General features: G+C 42.5%; 3 protein-coding genes across 7 annotated transcripts in view; 1 reads left to right on the top strand and 2 right to left on the bottom strand.

The window, feature by feature from the left end:
* Positions 1-3,084: 3,084 nt before the first annotated feature.
* On the bottom strand, positions 3,085-5,210 carry LOC108938321 (testis-expressed protein 26-like). 4 transcript variants are annotated; one of them, XR_001966407.2, is made up of 3 exons: positions 4,917-5,210; positions 3,636-3,797; positions 3,085-3,529 (listed from the first exon to the last, which is right to left on the bottom strand). XR_001966407.2 is itself a non-coding variant. In XM_018758811.2 (3 exons), the coding sequence occupies exons 1-3, from the start codon at positions 4,066-4,068 to the stop codon at positions 3,390-3,392; spliced, it is 471 nt and encodes a 156-aa protein (XP_018614327.2). In that variant the 5' UTR covers positions 4,069-4,649; the 3' UTR covers positions 3,085-3,389. The 4 variants fall into 4 exon arrangements, 1 of the variants encoding a protein (XP_018614327.2); XR_001966406.2 differs by having other exon boundaries at positions 3,085-3,797; positions 4,917-4,965; positions 5,106-5,210; XM_018758811.2 differs by lacking the exon at positions 4,917-5,210 and adding an exon at positions 3,900-4,649.
* Positions 5,211-5,252: 42 nt separating this feature from the next.
* Positions 5,253-10,264, bottom strand: LOC108938268 (diablo homolog, mitochondrial-like). 2 transcript variants are annotated; one of them, XM_018758734.2, is made up of 6 exons: positions 9,966-10,264; positions 9,394-9,529; positions 9,064-9,186; positions 8,538-8,648; positions 8,165-8,261; positions 5,253-7,858 (listed from the first exon to the last, which is right to left on the bottom strand). In XM_018758734.2, the coding sequence occupies exons 1-6, from the start codon at positions 10,007-10,009 to the stop codon at positions 7,656-7,658; spliced, it is 714 nt and encodes a 237-aa protein (XP_018614250.2). In that variant the 5' UTR covers positions 10,010-10,264; the 3' UTR covers positions 5,253-7,655. The 2 variants fall into 2 exon arrangements, with proteins under 2 accessions (XP_018614250.2, XP_018614251.2); XM_018758735.2 differs by having other exon boundaries at positions 8,538-8,621.
* Positions 10,265-18,462: 8,198 nt separating this feature from the next.
* The window catches only part of nectin3a (nectin cell adhesion molecule 3a), a 45,698-nt gene continuing 41,126 nt past the window's right edge, over positions 18,463-23,034 (top strand). The window contains exon 1 of the mRNA XM_018758829.2: positions 18,463-18,807. Within this exon, the coding sequence (XP_018614345.2) occupies positions 18,621-18,807 (187 nt within the window). The 5' untranslated portion in view covers positions 18,463-18,620. The remainder of the gene's footprint in view (positions 18,808-23,034) is intronic.

The following is a 23,034-nucleotide window of genomic DNA, read 5'->3' as shown; positions in this document are numbered from 1 at the left end:
ATCCTGCATAACAGCCGCAGGATCCATCCTTAACTCACAAACGACTCTGTGCAATTACTTGCCCAGGCTATGGTGACATCCTACCTGGACAACTACAACTCTCTTATTTGGCCTTCCTGCTACTGCTATCAAACTTCTAGAGCTGATACAGAACGCTGATGCTCGAGTTGTGTTTGACTTGCCCAAATGTTCCCATATATCTTTTCTACTTGTTTCTTTGCATTGGCTTCCCATAGCTGCCCGGATCAAATTTAACACCCTGGTTAAGGCCTACAAATGCATCAGTGGAACTGCTCCCAGCTATCTACAGAACTTTCAGTGTGGCACTGTTTTCCCTTTCTTCTCCCTCTGTGGTCAGCTGCTCCTGGACCCAGCATCTCCTCATCCTGCCCCCTCTCACTTCTTATACCACTGTGGCGCACAGAGCCGTGGTTTGGATAGAACGAAAATGGACGCGGAGACAGCGTTCCCAACAAATGATTTATTTGAACACTGGCACAAGGGAAATGATGCTCTCAGTCCAAGGCCCCCATTTCCTCTAGGACCTATACTTACAGCCAGCCAGCCCACGCTCTCTTCCTAACACACTAGGAGACACGGTCGCCCCATCATTTTCGCCTTAAGTGCCCTCAGTAGTTACACACGTTATTTACAATTTTCCCATAATGCAACTATTTACACAAAACCAGTAACGCGGGTCGTTACAATATAAATATATATATTTTCCTTGTCATTTAAAGCTGTAGCGCAACACTGCTGTGAATGGTATAGGGGCAAGTTTTTTTTTAAAAAAAAAAATGTGCATGTGTTTATGCTTAATCATTGTTAATAACTTGTTTCATAACAGAAAAGCCCATATGCAGCTACTCATGTGATGTATACTGGTCCATATGGTGATATGTGACAAATTGATCGTACTCTAGAATCACATCTGCATCCAAATCTCTCCTTCTGCTGATGAAATGTTCTTTTGTATTATATCATTGTATATCTGAGATGGACGTCGCTTTGGAGAAAAGTGTCTGCTAAATGAATAAACGTAAAAGTAAGAAAGAAAACCTCAGCTGTGAATGGAACTGAGATAAAGTTCTAAGGACACCAAGGAATGCAAGCTCTTCAGTCATTCTTTTTTGGTATCAAATGCTTATGAGCCTGAGTCTGCATCCTGTATGGAGCTTGTTAATGATTTGCAAGCTCTATCTTTTCATTTTTTACTTGGACATTAATCATGGCATTGGAAGGTGCAGAAAAGTCTAGTGCAACTGAAATAATCCTGCATTTGACATTCCAGCAAAAGGAAAAAGTTCAGTCCTCGTGTAGCCCTCCTAAACATGCCATTCCTGCACCTGCTTTCTTGCTTTGCCTTGATGGCATATTGAAAACCAGCTATTCCCAGTTGGGGAGAAATCAACAATGATATCTAAAGAAAACAGTCTGAGACCGGATAATTGGAAGGAATGTAGGGAGGGTGCAAGAGGGTTCCCAGAGCTGTACCATGGGAGCCTTCTGTTCTGCTGTAGTTTCTTTCCTCAGTTTGTGTCCGTTCTCTTGGTTTGTTTGGCTTTAAAAGCAACTGTGTCCGTGGTTGTTTTGGCTTTGTAGTGAGACCAAAACACTTCTCAGGCTTGAAACTTGCTGCTCCCATTTTTTTCTTACCCATGTGGCCACCTCCAGTCCATGTCAGGCTACATAAACATGAATAAGCCATAGAGTGCAGAAAACAGGATGATCAGAAGCCTAACCATGCATGTAATTTTTTGCACAACCCAGAGAAAACCTTTAGTGTGGTGGTTAGAGTTACTGCCTTTGGACAAAAAGGGTGCAGGTTTGAATCTGTAGTACCCCTGAGCAAGGTACTTACGCTACATTGCTCTGGTAATATTATCCAATGGTATTTAGGGGTAAGTAATTATAAGTAACTTAACACTGTAAGTTATTTTAGAGAAAAAAGTGTCACACACACACACATTTTCAGAACCGCTTGTCCCATACGGGGTCGCGGGGAACCGGAGCCAACCCGGCAACACAGGGCGTAAGGCCAGAGGGGGAGGGGACACACCCGGGACGGGGAAAAAAGTGTCACCTACATGAATAAATGTAACTTCAGCAAGGGGGTGCAGTAGATTTGGCCTGTACCTGCTCTCTGGTGGGTCTGGGATTCAAGTCCTGCTTGGGGTGTCTTGCGATATGTCCCATCCTGGGTCTGTCCCCTCCCCCTCCAGCCTTGCACCCTGCGTTGCTGAGTTAGGCTCTGGCTCACTGCAACCCTGCTTGGGACAAGTGGTTTTAGTTAATGTGTGTGTAACTTCAGCATATGGACTGAAGTCTTGTTTACCATGCTCACAGGCCACTGTACATTGTCTGACATTAAAAGACTTTGTTGACAAGGATTTTTTTAAATGAGCAAAGAGCAGAAACTGTAGAGAAATGACCAAGAGTTTGAGAAGACAATATGTTAGAATTCAAACTTAAATAGCATCAACAATTTCAGGTGGTTTTAAAATAGAAATACAGCCACTTTTACACTCAGGTGACAGACATGTTAAGTATAACAAGCCTTTGTCTTTCTGAGCACAGCAAATACCAGTTATCAGAGCACCACCTTGGTCTGTGTTTTTAGAACCCATCTGTAGTTTCTGTATAGCATCATGGTAAAAAAACCATTACTTTGTGGATTAAGTCTGGAGGTGAGGGAGAGTTTGTATAATTGTACTGCCAGCTGACAAATGGAGCATTTCAAAGCTTGCTTCTAGTTTGCTCTCATAGGAAATTAATATTGAAATAAAAGAATGAAGAATGATTTCATTACAGGCAATTTATTTTTATACATTTCAAACATCAATGTACAAAGAAACAGGTGAAACACTTTTCAGTTCAACCAAAATTAACATTACTATTATTTATTAATTTAGAGGGGTGCGGTGGCGCAGTGGGTTGGGCCGCAGTCCTGCTGTCTGGTGGGTCTGGGGTTCGAGTCCCGCTTGGGGTACCTTGCGACGGACTGGCGTCCCGTCCTGGGTGTGTCCCCTCCCCCTCCGGCCTTACGCCCTGTGTTGCCGGGTAGGCTCTGGTTCCCCGTGACCCCGTATGGGACAAGCGGTTCTGAAAATGTGTGTGTGTGTGTGTATTAATTTAGATTATGCCTTTTTCCTAAGTGACCTATGAGAGATTTATGAACTAAGCTACTTGAAATTATTTACACATTTACAGACTGGTATAAGTTTAGTGGAGCAATTCAGGGTAATTACCTTACCAGAGGGGACAACAGAAGGTGAAAAGATTCAAAGTTGGATCTTTTGAACGGAAGGCAACTGCTCTAACTACTATGTTACATGCTACCCCACATGACAAAGTCCAGCTTGGACTTTGGTTGACTGAAACCAGCCCATTTACAGAGGCCCCGGCCATTCTGATATCCATCCTGGTACGTGTTCGGTGACCTGAGGGTGGATAGTAGCCACATACTCTGTACTTTGTGCAGGACTGGATGGAGCAGGACTTTGCACAGCAGCTTCCAGGACCTGCTTATCTATAGAAGAACAAGTACCAGTCAGACTCCAGCTGCAAGACACATGGTAATCAAAAAATGTTGTTTAGTAAAATGAAAGCAAGAGAAGGTCTCAGCACTGTATTACCAGTGCCTGTAACATGTCCAGAAAGCTGCTGGTGCTCGCTGGGTTGCAGGGACATGAGCATACCACGGTTGTCCACTATTTTGACTCCAATGTGCCTGGAATAGGTGGTGAGTGGTTTCTTGGTCTCTTGATAGCGAATTTGACCAAAAACCACATTTGGGACTAGCAAAAAAAAAAAAAGAAAAGAAAAGAAACAAAGCTACTACTAGTTACATAAGCAACTGAATTGGTGGTGTATTATACTGCACTATATGTAAGGTGTACCTATGCCTTTGGCGTACACGCCATGCAGGGTGTTACATCCATAGCGGGAGGTGTTGTTCTTTAGCTTTGCTAGCTTTTGTGGTTGCTGATAACTGTGTCTCATTTCCGTCACAAAACACTGAGGAACAGCTTTCTTTTTCCTAGGAGCAGTTGCGGTTTCATATTTCATCTGAAACCCTGAAATGGGAAAAACCGCCAAGAACTATGCCTCCAAAAATGACGTAATGACGTTAGTTTCACCGTCATTTTAGAGTTTACATGACAAAATATGTCATTATATTATTTACCTTTGTGTGTACCCACATAGTCTGCTCTATAAGTGGAGAGATATTCGGTAGACAAGATATGTGTAAACTCTTGTCCAGATGGTGGCCTTTTCCATGGGGACCTGGCATCTTCTGAATTTGACTGAAATCCCTTGAGAAGCCATCAAATCATGAAATTCAACGAAATACCAAATGTGCAGCATTCTAGTGCTGAGATCATATGGGGATCTCGATTTCACTGGTGAGTTTCTATATATTTGGGGGCATGTAATAATACGGAACCTCGACCGTCTAATTTACAGACAGCACATCTCCAGCAAAGTGCTGTGGACATAATCAGCCTTTATAAAAACACTCCTAACATAAATTATATTTACACATGAGATACAATTAGTTTTCACCATAAAGTATGCGTATACTGGACACGTAATTCTCATACTCCTTAAATGGTCTTTACCTGAGACACAGCATTGAACACATTAAATTATTTCTATACCTTAAGACATTGTTCTTTTATGCCTTGTGCAAGTTAAGAGCAACTAAAGAGTAAGAGCACTTTCATCACTGGTTACCTGAGTATTGGTTATCTGATCATTGGTAACCTCACTGAGATGTGGGTTGTTACAGGTACCTCCATAACGTTTCGGTGCCATGGAGCTAGCAGTTATTTCAGAAAAACATGTTAAAACTATTAACAGAAAGGCACGTGGGCTATAAAAATGACCTCACATAAAATTTGTTTTGCTCCTACCGTTAACCTGGTATTTTCATACTGACCAGTCAGTTGAGGTGTTTTGGACCTGAAATAAGTAAATACAGTGTTTAAATTGTTGGAACTTTCATACTTCACACTGTAAAAAAAGTCCAAGGCATACTGTAGTTAGTCTAGCTGCTGTTGACCTGCCAGAAAGCATTTAAAAAGCTGCCGCAGCTCACCCACCAAAGCCACGTGTATTGCCTGTTTAATGTCACACACCAAATGTTGCTTTGTGATGTCATCATGACAACACAACAACAAACATGTTGATTGGCAAACTGTGTTTTGTTTCAGCTTATGAAGACAAGCCACTCTGATAAAAAATAACTAGAGAGAATGATTCACTTGATCGGAATGGGTATGATATATAATTTCTATATAATCATTGATGTACAGAGTATTACAGGCTTCACTCTTACTTTTTTTATGTTAACTGACATGTACGAGGCTTTTTCATGCCTCTCCTATCCAGCCAGTCATTTCCACTGAACAGAGTCCTGATAATTTCTAACATGCATTACATCATTGGCACAGTACATGCTTAGATTAACATTTATTGATTTAGCTGATGCTTTTCTCCAAAGTGATTTACAATTTTAAACTATTCACAATTATTTACCCACTTATACAACTGGGTCATTTTACTGAAGTAATTTAGGGTAAAAGACCTTGCTCAAGACTTGTACCAAAGCTGGAGGTGGAATACCAACCTGCACAATTTTCGGTGCCATGTAATTGTCCTAGATATATTGTAAATTCTTGTCAATCTCATACATGCATAATTTTCTCAAAACACTGCACAAAATTCTTTAACGTTTGCATAATAGTTCATATAACCAACCAGAACTTTATCAGGAAAAAAGCAACAGCAAATTTTTATTACTGTAACACATTTATGTACCATTTTTCCAAACGCAACAAACGAGACTCATTTGTTAAATTCTCAGTTACACATGGTATGTGTTCTCAATGAACCCCAAATTAATATCTGCTGAGTTATTAATACACACAATACAGGAAATGCAAATTTCATAATCGTTTACACACACACACACACACACACACACACACACACACTCCGAAGCCACTTGTTGCAAGCAAGGTTGCGGCGAACAGGAGCCTAACCCGGCGACACAGGGTGTAAGGCTGGAGGGGAAGGAGCACAACTGCAAGCACCTGCTCGCAAGCAAAGCAGCTGGGTATAAAGAAGTCTACTACTCGCTTGCGGAATCTTTTTGAGACAACCGTCCCTTCTGCGCTCACGATAGGCAGACCTTGCCTTACCTACCCTTCTCCATGTATTTCCCTCCTTGTTCTCTTGCCCAATTCCTTGTCCCTGTCTCTCACAGCATCGCCCACGTCTTCGGATTTGCCTCAGATTGAACCACGCCTGTCCCCAACCACGGAGCTTTTGCCCCTTATGCCTTTGTAATAAACAATCCCGCAACTAGGTCCACACCCGGGTCTCCTGTTTGCTCCGTGCGACAACTCTTAAGATCAAGTTGCTGAAATTTACATTCATTAATTTAGAAGATGTTTTCCCCAAAGTGACAGATAATCAAAACGGACATTTCACTAACAGCAAGAGAAACTGCTACATACAAGTCTCAAAGTAGCCTGCTAGCCCAATACCACTGTGCTACCAGTGCATATTACATTAGTAGCTGCAAGTAGAATTGATGAGCTCCTTACCAACCTGTCACATTCCACTTCTGAACTACAATTTAAGTAACAAACCATCTCTTGATCTCAATTAAGTTTGTAAATTAGAGAGCAACCATATCTGATAAAAAAAAAGTACAAATAACACAATATGGGATAATTATTTAATAACCTGCACCATTATTCCAAATACCCCAATAAGCTATCTCTCTTACTGTAGAACACAGTTCTACAGTTTAGATCAGCAACTTATGGATTTTCAATAAACTTATTTCCAGGTCTTGCCATAAAATCTGAGTTTTAGATCTGTTCTAAGATATGCTCTCACACTCTAGCCTAACTGCATTTACAGTACCTCTAGAGAAAAAAGAAAAAACTCCTGTAAGATTTAACATATTTAGTTAATCTTTATATTGTTTCTTCTTTACATATAAACAAAAAAAAAGAACTGACATTAACATGCAAATTCACTATAAAAATTTTTCAAAATGTGCAGTTAAATTTGCCTCCTAAACACTCCCCTCCTATCCAATTCCTCAACTTTTCTAAGTAAGCCACCTTACATAAATTTCATTGTGAACTCAGTCACAACCAGCAAGGCACTTAGCTTCTTGCTTAGGTCAGTGTATTAAATGTGATTTTCATGTGACCTCTCTGTCAAACATTGAAAAGCGGAAGCTTTTGTTTAGCAGACGCTTACAACCAGGATATAGACTTCTTTTATATTTCTGTAAGTGGATCCTGAGTATATTTTTGAGGCAAAGTACATCCCTTGTATAGTGTGCACAAGTTTATACCCACCTCAAAATTCCAACAGCACCCTAATTAGACTTTCATGAAACATTAAGCCTGGCAGTACAGAAACCATCTAAAAAGGTGCATTCTGTATTTACAAATAAGCAGATGCTGTATTTCGAAAACCCCTACAAAAGTCAAACTCACATAGGCAGTAATCAGAGCACTTTCCAGACAGGTTCCTCAGCAGACTGTCAAGACAATGCCAACATATTAACAGCAAGAGGCTCTAATTTATCAATTTGTGTCCCCCCCAGTGGTTAACAAGATATAAGATCAGTCTTCTCGCAGGTAAGCCTTTGGGGTGTCTTCGGTCCTCTTCTCCATGGCAGCTGCAAACTCTGCAATCCTCCGGATCTCCTCAGCCTTGGTTTCCACCAGCTTCCTCTCAGCCACCAGTGACAGCTGCCATACCTCCTCTACCTGGGACTGCGCTACCTGTAGATTGGTTTGTGCTGTGACTGATGCCTCATGGGCCCCTAGGAACACAAAACCAGGCAGAACGCTAGGATTGCGACAGTCAATGGCTGGACTCATTACTACATCTGTAATTTCAACTCTATTGCATGATTTGAAAATTAGCTTTGCTAAAATTCTTCTAGAAGTTGAGTGTGTAGTGTTCTTTCCACAGATGTTACACCTAAATCTCAGGACGTAAATGATTAAGGAAATTGATTTACAACTAACGATTTCAAATTCCCACTTTTATAGTTTAAAAGTAACTATAATTGCTAATAAAAACATTATAGAAACAATGCCAATGTGTATTGGTGACAGGGACATACCTGCTTTGTGTGCTGTCTCAGCAGCTAGCTCACAAAGGCTGACTGCATTCCTCCAGTTTGATTCAAATCGCTTGCATCCATCCAGCCTGTCACTCACCTAGGAAATGGAAAAAGAAAGATGGGACACAAGTTTTCCTTTCACGTTTTCTGACTTTTGGAATCCTGAGAAAGAGCATGTTATACCAATTTCTTGGAGTGGATTTACCATTTTTACTACATACGTTTCCTTCCGTAAAACAATTTTATCCCCAACCCAAAAACTCACATACATACATACATACATACATACATTTTAAAATCACTCAGCGATTGATGGTGAATGTGCCAATAAATGCATTCATTAAAAAGAGGGCACTGAACCCGCCACTTCTACCTCCACACGCTGGGCAATGATCACTTGCCAAATGGCATCCTCCTCCTCAGCAGTGAGCTTTCCTAGCGATGTCAAGTATCGCTTCTGCAGAGCGATAAGAGCGTGCACAGCCTGTGGTCACAATGCAGAGTGAGCAAGAGCAACGCTGTGCTGGACAGTCCACAAAGCCAGAACATCAGGCCAGAATATGAAAAACAGCACAACTTCTGTTTCACACCTGAAAGCAAAGGGTACTTGACTACGTGAGAAAATGGACTAGTGTGAAAAGACCAGAAAAGGAAAGAGAAACTGGTGTGTAGCTGCTCTACCATTTAAACCCACAGTAACAACACTTTCAACAATAAAACTGGTGAAGGTGGCATTTCTACAAAGCAAACAAAGGTAAATGATGAAGGAAAAAAAAATTAAAGAGGTTATGGTTTTATTTTTTAAAACATTCCTTTCAAACAAGTGCAAATTTTACATTTATGCAAGAACCAGAGTAAAAAAGTCCCAGTCTCACAACACCTCATGTACAGCGCCTTACTGTGGTGTACTGTGCGAGTGCCTCCACCAGAGCCAGGGTGGTCTGGGACAGGTATGTGTTAGCGCTGTCCGTCACCAGGGATGATGTTCTGCGGATCAGGGCTTCATGGGAGAGCTCCTCCACCTGGGGCAACAAACAAGAGGCAAATGAGGCCCGAGCTCATGCACTGTCCCTGCATTTTCACTTACTTGCGTGTACTTCCTGTCAATTTACTCGTCTCAACAGGACGCAGCTTAACGTTTACTGGACATGTTTGGGCCTGTTGTGTGTCGCTGTTCCACAGCAGTGTCCCAACGCAACCGCGACGGTGCTGGCCGCTGTGCCACGTGCCTTTGAAAGCGGTACGGCGCACAGTCCTCCACACGAGCTCAAGGACACCCAGTCAGTACGCGCCACCGCCGGGAGTCGCCCGAGCCACCGCCGAGGCCCTGCCGGTCTACAGCCGCTGAGCGCGCGCGCAGCATTCCTAGTTTCAAAATCAGAAGAAGTACACGTACGGTTACGTGATATAAATAAGCAACAAAAGCATTTTTGTTATACTAACTTATCAAAAAGGGTCCCGAATGAATGAGTCCCAGGCCAGAACCAAACAATACCGTTACCAAAAAAAACATCCAAACTGGCTAACAAATAAGCTTAACGACGGTAGGACGCGAACAGGGAAGTCACCCTGACATGTCTGGTGTTTACGTAGTTATTAGAAATATATTTGCAGCCCTGGTTGGTAGGACGACAATCGATCCGATCGAGCCAAGGCTGTCGGACTGCCTGCCCCAATTCTCACTCTTAACTGATTATCGAAAAAACAGTATGTAAGATTTAGTGCACGTATTGCGGAAAACGAAATACTAACACGTGTGAATGATAAAGAATGTTGAGAGCAGACAAAAAATTGTTTTCACCTGAGGAAGCTGTAGCTGAACGCTCCTTTTGCGGAGAGCGCCATGTTGGAGGAAGTCTGTGGACCAAGCAAGCAGAACTGTCTCGGCCCGACAAAACAAATTGCGTCTGAACCACTACATCACTTTAGCCCAGTACCAGTGTCTAAACTTGTATTAATGTCACTGCATATTGTTTAAAATAAAGCTAAATATAAATACTAATGATATGTCGGTGTAACGCTGTTATGACTGAAATGTTTTGTCGCTCCCTCCTGGCAGATTTGTGGAAATGTTTAGTCGCTCCCTCCTGGTAGATGTGTGGAACAATAAGCGCCCAATTTGTTCAGCCTTGTAATGTCTCAAGAGCCGGGAGTCGCTCAGGTGATGGACCGGACTCTATCAGCCACTGCAATCACCTGTTTACACAGAGATCTGAACAACACCCAGAAGGCGCACACTTTCTTTCACAACACCACATGTACTCACGTTAATTGTTAATCACTTAGTGGACCCTGGATTTCCTAGGCTACTGGTAGATTCACTCTGTTCATTTGTTTTGAACAAATAGACTCAGTTACTTATGAGGTTTCTTTGCATTGGTTAGTGTTTACAGGAAGCAGTGCATAAGAAAATGAGATCATTTGTAAAAATTACAATTTCTGGAAATATAGTGAATAAGCCAAATGAGCACTTTTTAATGAAACTTTATACTGTCATATTTAGTGACATCTTTAAAAGTCACTGAATAAAAATTTAAATCATAGCTGAGAACTTAAAAGTGTATTTTAATTCTAAATACATTAATATCCCATATCTTTTGTATTTATCACATTCACCTGGATTCTGCAGACCCTTCAGTCTTCCTCACTCTCCTTTCTTCATGCTCTGTTCATTTATCTGCCTCTCCTCCAACCCTCAGAGCAGAATTGTGACTGGATCTTATCTGTTCATGTGATAGAAGCCTTGTCTGTCATTCCTCTACATGTGTCTGAGCTGTGCTTCTTTTTCCATACCCCTTTCCTCCATTCTTTCTCCACCTTCCTCTGTTACCCTTAGTCAGAACAGTCCATCACTCTGTCCCACATTTTTTACAGCTTCTTATTTTTCCCTTCCCCAGTCTCCATTAGTTTTGCCAGATTTCTCTAGATTCTACCACTTATGCACTGTGACAACAGGCAATTTACGGAACCAAGCTTTGGCTTTGTTATGTTTTATTCGTCCACTACAAAGTAGAGCACAGGCACAAACTCTTAGTCCCTCCTCAGAAAACAAATACACAAACCATGGAGAACATGAGGTGCAGTAGAAATATTACAAATCTGCATGTGCAACAACCCACCCCAGTGGTTCAACCACCAGTAGGACAAAAAGAATAAAAACAATGTGAGATGCTTGCTAAATGTATGAAGTTGTTTAATGCTGTAAGTTGCCTTGGACAAGGGTTTCACTTAAAAAAGATTAGTAATTACTGTAACTGAAAAATAAATGTGAACATGGCATATGTAAACAGGACCAACAGCACATGATGTGGCATTTGTTACCCAGTGAACAATTTTTTGTTATATATATTATCATGATCTCTCAGAAGTCTCAGTAATGGTGGACTCAAATGCTGAGTTCATTTACAAGTGATATTTACAAATGCAAAGTGCAAGAACGTGGTCTATGCCATGCTGATAATGCGCAGATTGGAGGACAACACGGTGCTGGAAATTGAGAGCACAGACTGGTGAAGTTGGAATGTGGAGACATGGTAACAAGAACATGTAAAACACAGCAACATGGATCACAAGAACACAGGCAAACTGGGTAGTGCAAGCTCAGCCAGGAAGGTTCAATATCATGCACTGATGGAGATTCCTCAACTTATCTTGTAATTTACTCTCTTTTCAATACTTGTATGATTGAATGATCACTTGATAAAATGAAAATAGGTGTGCAGGAATGTACTGGGATGCTCTGAGTGATGGCCTCTGGTGCTCACTGCAGGTACTGTTCCAAGAAGTCATGAAAAAAACAAAACAATGCAAATATGGTACCTAAAAGTGGATGAGTCAGAAAGTGTTTTTGGGCTTTCATTTTCTAAATACACCACAAAGGAGCACAAAGGCTTTATAAAGATGGTCCCCGTTATTTGACACTCCATTATAAGTTCTGACTCACTTCTTTGGCCACTTGTGCGTCGAAGAACGGATACTGAGATATGTGATCTTCACTTAATACTGTAAGTACACCAGAGGATGGCGCTGTAATTCCAGTGAAATACTGTATACGTATTAAATGCTTCATACATTTTCTCACATAAGGAGAGATTCTTGTTTCTTCGCAGTGTGAAAGGTGCCATCCCATATACTATGCATCATGACTTTTGTAACATGAAAGTTCCGTTTTCCAGAAAATCAGTTAAATGTTACTGAAAAGATAATCAAATGTTATGCAAATTTAGCATAATTACATTTATTAATTTAGCAGACACTTTTCTCATAGAAAAACACAATGAGTGCATTACATCAACAGAATAATGCTGTGCAATTAAATGTTGCATCTATTCTCTAATAGAACGATTAATAAATGTGTTGTTTTCATAGGAAGGGCAGCACGGTGGTGCAGCAGGTAGCAGTGATTTTATACCTCTATTTGGTGCTGTGATTGGTGGTCAGTATCCTACCACCTTTGATTAGCTGTAGTATTTTAGTACTTTTGTGTTTGATTTTGATTGGTTATAAAACAAACTCAACAAGCTTTGATTAGCTATATAACCCAACTTCAACTGCTGTTGGCTATTACAATACAAACCTGACCAATTCTCATTTCCTCTCTACCTGGATATTGCACTTCATACGTAACTGTGACTGCTGAGGACCACATGTCCACTTCTCACTTAATTAATGCAAAAGGTTCTCCAGCATCAATTAAATAAAGTTTTCTATATTTATATAATATAAATATTGAAAAATCGTATATCTCTGACAGGGGGGGGTGCGGTGGCTGGGTCCCACTCTCTGGTGGGTCTGGGGTTTGGGTCGTGCTTGGGGTGCTTTGCGACGGACTGGCGTACCGTCCTGGGTGTGTCCCCTCCCCCTCCAGCCTTGTGCCCTGTGTTGCCAGGTTCGGCTCCGGTTCAACTTGACCCCGCTTGTGACAAGCGGTTTCAGACAGTGTGTGTGTGAGTATATCTCTGCTTATATTGCATATATACTGGACATGTAAAAAAAAAGAGAAAACAAATAATGCAATGACAGAAATTAAGAGACAATGGGCCCACCAGGTAATATCTTTTTGCTTTAACTCAGTGCTAGAGTCAAGTTTCTACATAGCCATATACCATCTCATTAAACATTCCGGAATCCAGGTGTTGGTGGGACTCAGTTCTGTTTAAAAATAAAAGAACAGAGTAAAAGAAGTTCCGTTCTGTAAGATGGAAGAGAGATACAGAGAAAACGGGGTGGGGAGGCCTCTCTCTTGCAGCATTAATCCTTTGTGCACTGAGTGATGTTTTACTAGTACAGAACAAACAAAAAAGCAGTTTACAAAATATATTGCCCTTAGAAAAAAATACACACTTTAAACATCAAGCATATTGATGAGTGTTTGATGCATATTTTTGGTGTTTAAGTGTATAGTTAAGTACATTAGTTTAAGATATAGTACTACAGACAGAGTCCATGGTTTGTTCTGCAGATTGTGTTGTGCTGAATAGACACTGAGATACTGTAAAGCCTAGTAGAAATGCTATACTGAGGAATGACAGGGAAGAAACATTTTACACATGGAAGACAGACAGGCCAGGGACCACAGAGAGGTCAACCCTTTGCCAGAATGATGACATTAGGGTATCTTTTATTAGTTTGTTTTCAAACAGCAACTTAATGTGATCTAATTGTCACTTTTTTCTTAAGCCATTCCCTAGATCAGAAAAAAAACACTGCTTTCTTGGGGAGTTAGGATTAATAAATGTTTATAATCTGAAATGAGGAGAAAAGTTTGTAAAAATACATTTGGTAAATCATTGTCCCTCCTTGCAATTTATTAGGATACTCTTCAGAGTTAAACCTCATTTCTTATTCTCATTAAACCAACGCCAGATGATTCATCACAATATGCGTCATGCTGGAGGAAACTAAAATATACAGATCAGCAAACTTCATGTGCACTTCGGAGAACTTGCTAGACTAGGGATTAAAATAAACACAAATTATTCATTATACTTTCTAGTTTCTTTCCAATTGTAAGAGACGAGGCAGGAGATGCAGTCACCCGTAGCTGTGGGCTTTTATTTGCCTAGACAGCGGAGAAGGCCAAAGATGGGAAAGGGGGAGCAGGGAGGGAAAGGTTTCATGCTGCCTGGAAGAGTTGGGTCAATCAGGACATGGGCTTCAGGACAGGGGAATCCTCCTCAGTCTCTTCTCTCTACTGGTGGGCACCGGGGAAGAAATAGGGGATGAAATCAGCCCCAGCTGTGGCTGCTTTAACCCCATCTCCGCCCCTTCCCCAGGTGGCCTCGGCGTGCTACACCAATTAAAGAAACAAAAACAGTTCAATAACAGCTGAGATGGAGTGCAGACCAGAACAGCCAATTTATAGGTGAAGCTGCGTGTCTGACTGATGATAATGCAGCATAACGGACACTGCAGAAAAATGGATGACTGTCATACTTTCACCACAATGTTGCTCTAGAGGCCCCTGGGAGGCCAGACTGCATTTTGTAGTGGAGTGTAGAGACTCTCTTGAATCATTGGTGCCCCCTAGGGACCAGGGGCTAACCCCATCAACAAACAATATGCAGCAGTCTTGACCAGAGCTGTCCAGTCATAATCTACGAGGATTTCAGCATCTGTGGGGTGTGCAGATATTTGCTGTGTCATTGTTCTAAAGTGGATGGCTGCAGTGTGTGTGAATATTTATCAGACCACACCACTTTCAAGGCAGAAGCAGGGTTTGGCCACATAATCCTACTTTCTTTCCATGAAAACTTTAATTAATTTATGTGCTGGACTGCAATGAAAGGCTTTAAACCCCATAGCCTCTTTACTAGTGACTGGGCCCTAATCAAGATTTTAAAAAGTATAAATACAAAACAAAATCTGATTTCAAGGCAAATGTTGGAAAATACAGCATCACTTCACTTTATTTTAACAAATACTTGATTTCCATAATCTTTCTGAAAGCATGGTGCCATAGTAACAATGATTTAATTATGGCGGGAGCCTTGAGATATTCAGTCATAAATTTTGCCTGCGTAAAAAGACAAAAAACAAACAGGCTAATATAGTAAATAAAACAAAGTTTTTTTTTTTTTTTTTTTTGGCAGTCCTGTAAAATGACTGACAGAAGTTAAGCTATAACAGGAAAAAGGATTAAATAAATACAGAATCTGGGAAATGTATATAAGGAAATAACAAAAAATAACATGAACACACCTGAAATGAAAAACTGGGTGGAATTCTAAGAGAACATAAATGAATGAGACAGCCAGTCGATGAAAAGAGAATGGAGAGCTCACAGTGGGCATAGTGTGTTGTGAAGGATTAAGTGTAAGAATGAACATGTTCATAATTAAAATCTATATATCACAGGCATGGGGGGCATGGTGGCACAGTGACACAGCAGGCTTGGCTGGGTTCTACTCTCTGGCAGGTCTGGGGTTTGAGTCCCACTTGGGGTGCCCTGTGGCAGACTGGTGTCCTGTCCTGGGTGTGTCCCCTCCCTCTCCAGCCTTGCACCCTGGATTGCCAGGTTAGGCTCCGGCTCGCCGCGACCCTGGTTGGGACAAGCAGTTTCCGACGATGTGTGTGTGGAAACAGACAATAAAGTGTTATCTTATCTTATCTTATGAAAGCTCCAGCAAGTTCTCTGTGCAATGGGGAAATGCTGGCTCTGGATTCCTGAGAGTTGCTAGGAAACCTTTGATGTAGTTTTGGATGAAAATAGTTCCTAATGGTCAAGCCTTGGAAGAAAGAAGGCAAACTCCAGTGTAATCTACTATAAGCAGGTCACATGTTCCAGCAAGGCAGCCATCAGTGATGCATGATGGGTCAACAGGAGGTGTGGAGAAGCATGTGCACTGACTTGGCACAAACAACTCACTTAAAAGGTAGCAATCCAAACCCACACGACAGCTGTCCAACTCAAGGAACTTCATGCATGGATTTTTGTATTGTATGTGTGAAATACTCAGCTCCAGTTCTGGTTCCCTCATTTAGCCCAGCCAGTGACGGTTCACTCAAAGTGCAAACAGAACAAAGTTCTCATCAAGCCTTTTTTCACAGACATGAGGAATACCTCACAGAACCAAGCTTCACCCCAACAGACCCAGCCCTTTAGAGACTCTAATTGTGATGCGCTTCTTGCCCTGTGTTTACTCCATCATGTTTTCGCTGGCAAGCCAAACCCCTTCATGGGAACACCGGCCATTTCATCTCTTACCAGACCTTTCCAGTTTGATTTCTGTTCCTGTCTCTCACAGCAGCAAAAATATGCTTTTTATTCCTCTCCAACATCAGTCTCTTTAAATTCTCTTGTCTTTGAAACCTTTATTCAAACATCCCCATCCAGTATTGTCCCTTGGTGCAGGTGGGGCTTTCCCAGTGCATCACTGAGTCATCCCTTTTTTTAATTGTTGAAATTATTCTCATTGTCTTATTCCATGTGCTAAACAGCTTTAAATAGTTTGTTTGTTGTTCCTACTGGTTTTCAAAAAGAAAAATATCTCAATTTATCTTTTTGCCCTTATTTACTGTGTTTTTCTTGTCTTTCATAGTATTGCAGTCATTCAAATATTTTTGGTGTTTTATAATAAAGTTACTCTTTTGCTCTGTGCCATTTTGGAGAGAAATGGTATTCAGCTGTTTGCAGTCAGAGGTGTCAAGCAGGTTTTTAGGATTAGGGGGATTAGAAGGTATGTTATGCATGTCATGGTAAGTCTGACAAGTTTTGAATGCTTTAACTTTGACACATGTGCAGTGACAGAATCACAGAGGTGAGTTCTGGATTGGTTGCTCAAAACTGCAATGTGGTTTCTCTCATGTGGAATCATCAGTGAACTTTCTAATGCACGCAAACAACACAGTTTTACATTGGAGTGCTTTGGCTGGTGAACGAGTTTCTTTTCAATCATTCACTTCTCCCAAATAGACTACTATTAATTCACCCTACATTTAAGTAAATCTCTAGCTATGTGGATTTAAAATAAATATATATATCCCTCTCACCCCCACATGGGATGGTGCATGTGTCTTACTCAAGCTCAGATCTTCTACCAGAGACCTCAGAGTTTGAGGATTCTGTGCAATATCTTAGGAGTCTAACCCTGGGGACTCTTACTTGAGGCTCACCCTGACCAGGATTTGAACCCGTCTCCTGCGTCAAAGTTGAAGATACTACCTCTATCTAGCCTTCAAGCTGCTCTCTCTCTCATATATATACACACACACACTTTTTTTTTTTTGAGAGAGAGACAGAGCAGTTGGATGGCCTACACGTAGTGTCATTGACTTTGGCCCAAAAGACTTCTTCTTGGTGGCAGAAAGGTAGATTGTAAAGAATATGTAAATATCATGTTATTGACTGTAAAGTTTAATTTACAGTCAATAACAAATCACATGCAATAAAGTGATCACACTTTGTTTTGTAGCTGCAGCTACTGGTGTCAGTCATCATTTGGATAAACCTCTTCAGTTTTGAAAAAAATGACAATCCTAGGTGTCAAAAGAATAGAGAACTGTAAAGAATTTCATTTAAATAAACTGTAGAAAGTTAGACAGATCACCAATAATACATTACCGATAATGAAGTGGTAACTTGTAATGTGTTAATCAGTAATGATGCAAACCACTCCTGTCCAAGTCAAACATACTCATCTGCCCAAACTTCTCCTGAATGCTGCAGGTTGCTCCAGGTTTTAGGATGAAGAGCAGAGCAGAAAAACTGATGCCTGATAAAAAAGAAGACCTAAACCTAGGCTGGAGACCCTGCCCTAACACCAGTGCCCCTTAAGGCAAGCAATAGAAATAACGTGGCAACAAGATCCAATTTAAAAAAAAAAAAAAAAACTACTACGGACTGGCTTTAGAACTTAGGTAAAAAAACACAGAGCCTGTGCGGTACAGCTTCCTACCAGTTTACTTTAAGATGATACTTCTCCAAAGCAACCTGTAATAAGGTACTTAAAATTAGTACCATATACTGTCGGGTAATTTCTTTTTTGCCCCCTTTCCTTTCGAGAGCAATTTTAAGATAAACACCTTTCTCAAGGGTACTACAAGAGAGAGGAGGTGGACATCAAACATGCACCCCGCTTGGGTCCAAACCAGCAACGGCGCTAGCCGGGTAGGGCTAACCACTACGCTACCAGCTGTCCCCATTTAACTGTGGCGTATCTTATAATAGAGACAGATATTCATAGCAGCAGCCTGCATTGTTGGGATTAATTTCTCTCTAATAATACTTTTTCCCTGCGGGGACCCAGCAGCCGGTTTCGAAGAAACCACGAGGCGCCCCAGAAGCTGCGCACTTTGCTCTGTGTGGGCTGCCGCTCTTCTCGCACTGTCCCAAATCAAGAGGGACTCAACGGGTGTCGTGCATGCAAGTTTTCCTCGCGAAAGTTTGAAGTGGCGGGAAGTTGGGGGAAGTGAAGGGCAGCAGGAAGGGGGTGCCTCCCCCTGCTCCACCGTATACATGGTACATTCACACACGGCTCGCTCCCTGCGGACGAGCAGGGCTCAGTGTGTAAACGAGCGGCTCGCGGCTGAGCGGCTCGGAGCGCGCATCATGGCGGGGAACTCATTGCGGCTTGGTCGCAGGACTACTTCGCTTCCCTGGGAACTGAGAGCAATCGCGCTGCTTTTCCTGGTGCGCCTAAGCGGTAGGTGTCCTGCAGTTCGTTCGCGCGCGGGCGGCGAAAGGTGAGGGTGCGCGCGCTCAGCTCGCAGAACGGAACAGAGCGCTACGGGACTGCGAGGTCCTCCCCACTACGGCCACGGCTTCTCATCTCTAGCTACTCCACTACTACCTGTGAAACGGTTGTATTCCCATATTTCTGATACGTTATACGGCTTTTTACGTGTTTCTTTTTGTTGTACCGTGTTATGTAATAGCGATTTTGACTTAGCACCGTTAGATTAGAATGATCCCTACAAGTTTCTTACTTTGCGACTAGTCGGGGAAGTAATGTGGCTTCGTATCTTTCATTTAAAAATGCCCTTGAGTCTTGACCGGTGCTATTGAAACACTCTCTAAGTCTAGTAATTGTGTTAGAAGGCAGGAAAATGGACATCCGTGGCAGTCAGCGGGGTAGGGGAAGTGGCCCTGATGCAGGCCTGCCCCGGTTCGGGGTTACCGAGTGGGGCAGTTGTGATCTCTGATCTGGGACCCATCTGACACCCTGCGGCCTGGCGTTTGTGTCGGCTTCGGTCTGCTGCCATGGAAACAGATGGTCCCACAGAAGTGGAGGAAAAGCAGCCCGTTATTGCGGAGACCCTAGACTCGAGAGGGCTGTACACCAGGGCTTTGGGGAATGTCACCCTACAGCATCCCCAAGATTTGACTAAAAATTTTACTCTTACCTTTTTTTAATGCATTGCATTTAGACACGTTTTTAATTGACTGACAAAGAAGCATATTGGTAATTTTGACCTGCAGATTACCCTCTTTAATAAAGTTCTTACAAAGCATGCATAGAATTTAGAAAAAAATACAAAACCTATTTTAACAATGAGTGTTTCAGTGCCATTGTGTATGTTACTTAGTTTCTGAATCAGTCAAGACTGTGTAGAATACTGTGTGCAGAGGTAAATGACATCCTGATCAGTCCGAAAGATAATGTATGAAGAAATGTTGGGCCGATATGTGTTCTGAAGAAGCTCACTGGGCTCATTTTAAGCCAGAGTAAGGTGCTTAATGAGTAAAATGTAAACCTTTGAAATCCTGTATATATTAATTTATCTATTAATTATTGATCACTGAAATATGTGTGTTGGGTACTTATACTATTTTTGGCCCCTGTACATGAATCTGACCACATAAATGTGTCAGCTGCACTGATTTATTGATTTATTGAGTTTGTCTGCCAGGACTTCATAAAATGAGCACTAAATGTTGGCCTTTGCTTATGAAAATACTGTTTCAAATCTGGGCTGCAGAATTTTTGTCATTAGATCCAGATAATTCAAGGAAGTTGTTTACCAGTTACTTGACTACTTCCTGCTTCTGTTCAAGGTTAATAATTGAAAAAGTTGTTTAATGAGTAATCTAGAGTTTTCAAAGTTACCAACTTTACTGTTTTATGGTCTTAAGTAAATAGAAATATGGTTAACACACTTTGAGCCATATGTAATTGTCATTACTGACTTTATAGTGATATGTACACAGTCTAACTGTTCAGTTTTGGTTAATTTGCCTTTACTATCACAGCATAAATCTTGTGATTTAGTCTGGAAAATTTAAACCCATGAAAGGCTGTCAAAAAAATTGGAAGAGAAAATGGTGAGAGGTGGATGGTTTTATATAATCTTCAATGCATTTTCATTTTTAATTCTCTTGACATTTGTTACTGCTATTATTGACGTTAGGAAAAAAGTACACAGAAACAGAAGGATGGGAAAGTGAGGTAGGTGAAAGAGAAAGGAAGGAGTGTGTTTTCCAGAGGAGACTTGAGGAAGGCAGTTAGACATGACTGAGGGGGAGAGGGAGGAATGGGACAGAGGAGGGCAGGACATACAGTAGATGAAGTCAGAAGAGAAGTCTCTCAGGACTGGGTGTGTTGAAACTGAGGGTGGAAATGAAGACGTATTTCAGTGAGTTGGAAGATGAAGGGGTGGGTCGCTGCCAAAGAGTCTAGAGGTATTGACCTGTCGGTGGGCTAGGAGCCAGAGAGCAAACCCACCCAGGCACCAAGACTGCTGCGAGGGTGGTGGGCCAGCGCCCACAGCTGTCCCAGACACAGGTAGGGAAGGCCCACTCAAATCACATTAGCACAAAGAAGCCTTGTCAAGGACATTGCCTCTACATTGGCCCCTATGCACTTTGCCAGGAGAAAGAGCACCGTGTAGTTTGCTGTTTCAGCAGCCGATGAAATGAAGCTGAAAGTTAATTTGTTTCTCAGTAACAAGTTTTGGTAGGGAAGCCCTTTGTGATTTGATTTGCTCGATTGTGTTAGACTGTTTCGTGTCTGAGTGTGCTTGCAACCTGTGGACTTACTCCATTCTGGGACACTGTCAGTGCAGTGTGACTGTGTTCTGCTCCATCCCGGCAGCGGGTTCCATGGAACCGCTGCTGTCACCAGCCCAGACCGCGCTCCCGGGGTGCGGCGTACTATGCAAAGCCGTCTGCCAATCAGTGCTGCCGACTGCCTACTGTTTGTACTTTTTTTTTTTTGCTGCTGAGTCTCAAATGGTGCCGATGAAGGAGGGGACGAAAGATATGGTTAGAGACACTGCGGTCTGTAATTAAACTGCACAGTTATATAGTTTAAGCTCTCAAAGGGTGTGTGATTTAAAATAAATATAGTAATGGAGTTTCCTAAATTGCAGGCTAAAAGGGGAAAAAAATTGAAAACACACAGAAGCATGTTGAGGGAGCAGGTCTAATGAGCGTTAAATGAAATAGGCCTTCAATCAGCTTTTCAGTTGGATTGATGTGTAGAGATGGACTATGGAGTTGTTTTTTTCTGTAAAAATCTGTTACTTTCTCTTCAGGTTTGTTTAGTAGTTTGTGGGTGTTTTCCCCCTCTCCCCCAAACCCAGAGGGCTGTTTGGGTTAACTGGCCACACAGGCAGTCATTTGTTGCTATTGAATTGGAGGTGCAATGCCGATGTGAGGTGTGAGGCTAGTTTATTTTCATATATTACCCCCCGCCCGATTCCAGTGTGTGAAGGAGAGGCTTTGCTGAGTACAGTAAGATGAGCAGTAAGCCTTGTTAGTCCGTTGCGGTACTTTGTCTCAGACACTTTTGGCAGCAGATAGAGGTCTCCCAATCATGCTGAAATGCCCTTTTGAAGGAAGCCCATCAGCAGATTCAGTGTTGTTTTTTATAGCAGGAGGGTGCGCTGGAGGAGTTGGAGGTGGTGAGGGGACAAACTGCAGTCACAGAAGAATTACACTTCTCTCTCCTTTGGGAGGTGGACTATTGTTGGACTAGGCTGGTGCCCAAGCATCCATCCATCCATCCATCCATCTTCCTCCGCTTATCCGGGACCGGGTCGCGGGGGCAGTAGTCTAAGCAGAGCCCCCCAGACTTCCCTCTCCTCGCAAACCTCCTCCAGCTCCTCTGGGGGAACCCCAAGGCGTTCCCAGGCCAGCCGGGAGACATAGTCTCTCCAACGTGTCCTGGGTCTGCCCCGAGGCCTCCTCCCAGTGGGACATGCCCGGAACACCTCCCCAGGGAGGCGTCCAGGAGGCATCCGGAACAGATTCCCGAGCCACCTCAACTGACTCCTCTCGATGCGGAGGAGCAGCGGCTCTACTCCGAGCTCCTCCCGGGTGACTGAGCTCCTCACCCTATCTCTAAGGGTGCACCCAGCCACCCTGCGGAGGAAACTCATTTCTGCTGCTTGTATCCGCGATCTCATTCTTTCGGTCGTGATTCAGAGTTCATGACCATAGGTGAGGGTAGGAATGTAGATCGACCGGTAAATTGAGAGCTTCGCCTTACGACTCAGCATTACTGCGGATGCCGCACCGATCTGTCTGTCAACCCCCGCTCCATTTTTCCCTCACTCGTGAACAAGACCCCGAGATACTTAAACTCCTCCACTTGAGGGAGCAACTCCCCCCTAACCCGGAGGGGGCAATCCACCTTTTTCCGACTGAGAACCATGGCCTCGGATTTGGAGGTGCTGATTCTCATCCCCGCCGCTTCGCACTCGGCTGCAAACCTCTCCAGTGCACGCTGTAAGTCTTGATTCGATGAAGCCAACAGGACCACATCGTCCGCAAAAAGCAGAGACGAGATCCTGCGGCCAGCAAAACAGACACCCTCCGTTCCCTGGCTGCGCCTAGAAATTCTGTCCATGAAGATAACGAACAGAATCGGTGACAAAGGGCAGCCCTGGCGGAGTCCAACATGCACCGGGAACAGGTCTGACTTACTGCC

This window comes from Scleropages formosus, chromosome 10, assembly GCF_900964775.1.
Source record: "Scleropages formosus chromosome 10, fSclFor1.1, whole genome shotgun sequence".
Taxonomy (NCBI): domain Eukaryota; kingdom Metazoa; phylum Chordata; class Actinopteri; order Osteoglossiformes; family Osteoglossidae; genus Scleropages; species Scleropages formosus.
Note: the sequence above shows the minus strand (reverse complement) of the source record. Positions and strands in the feature narration are given on the sequence as shown.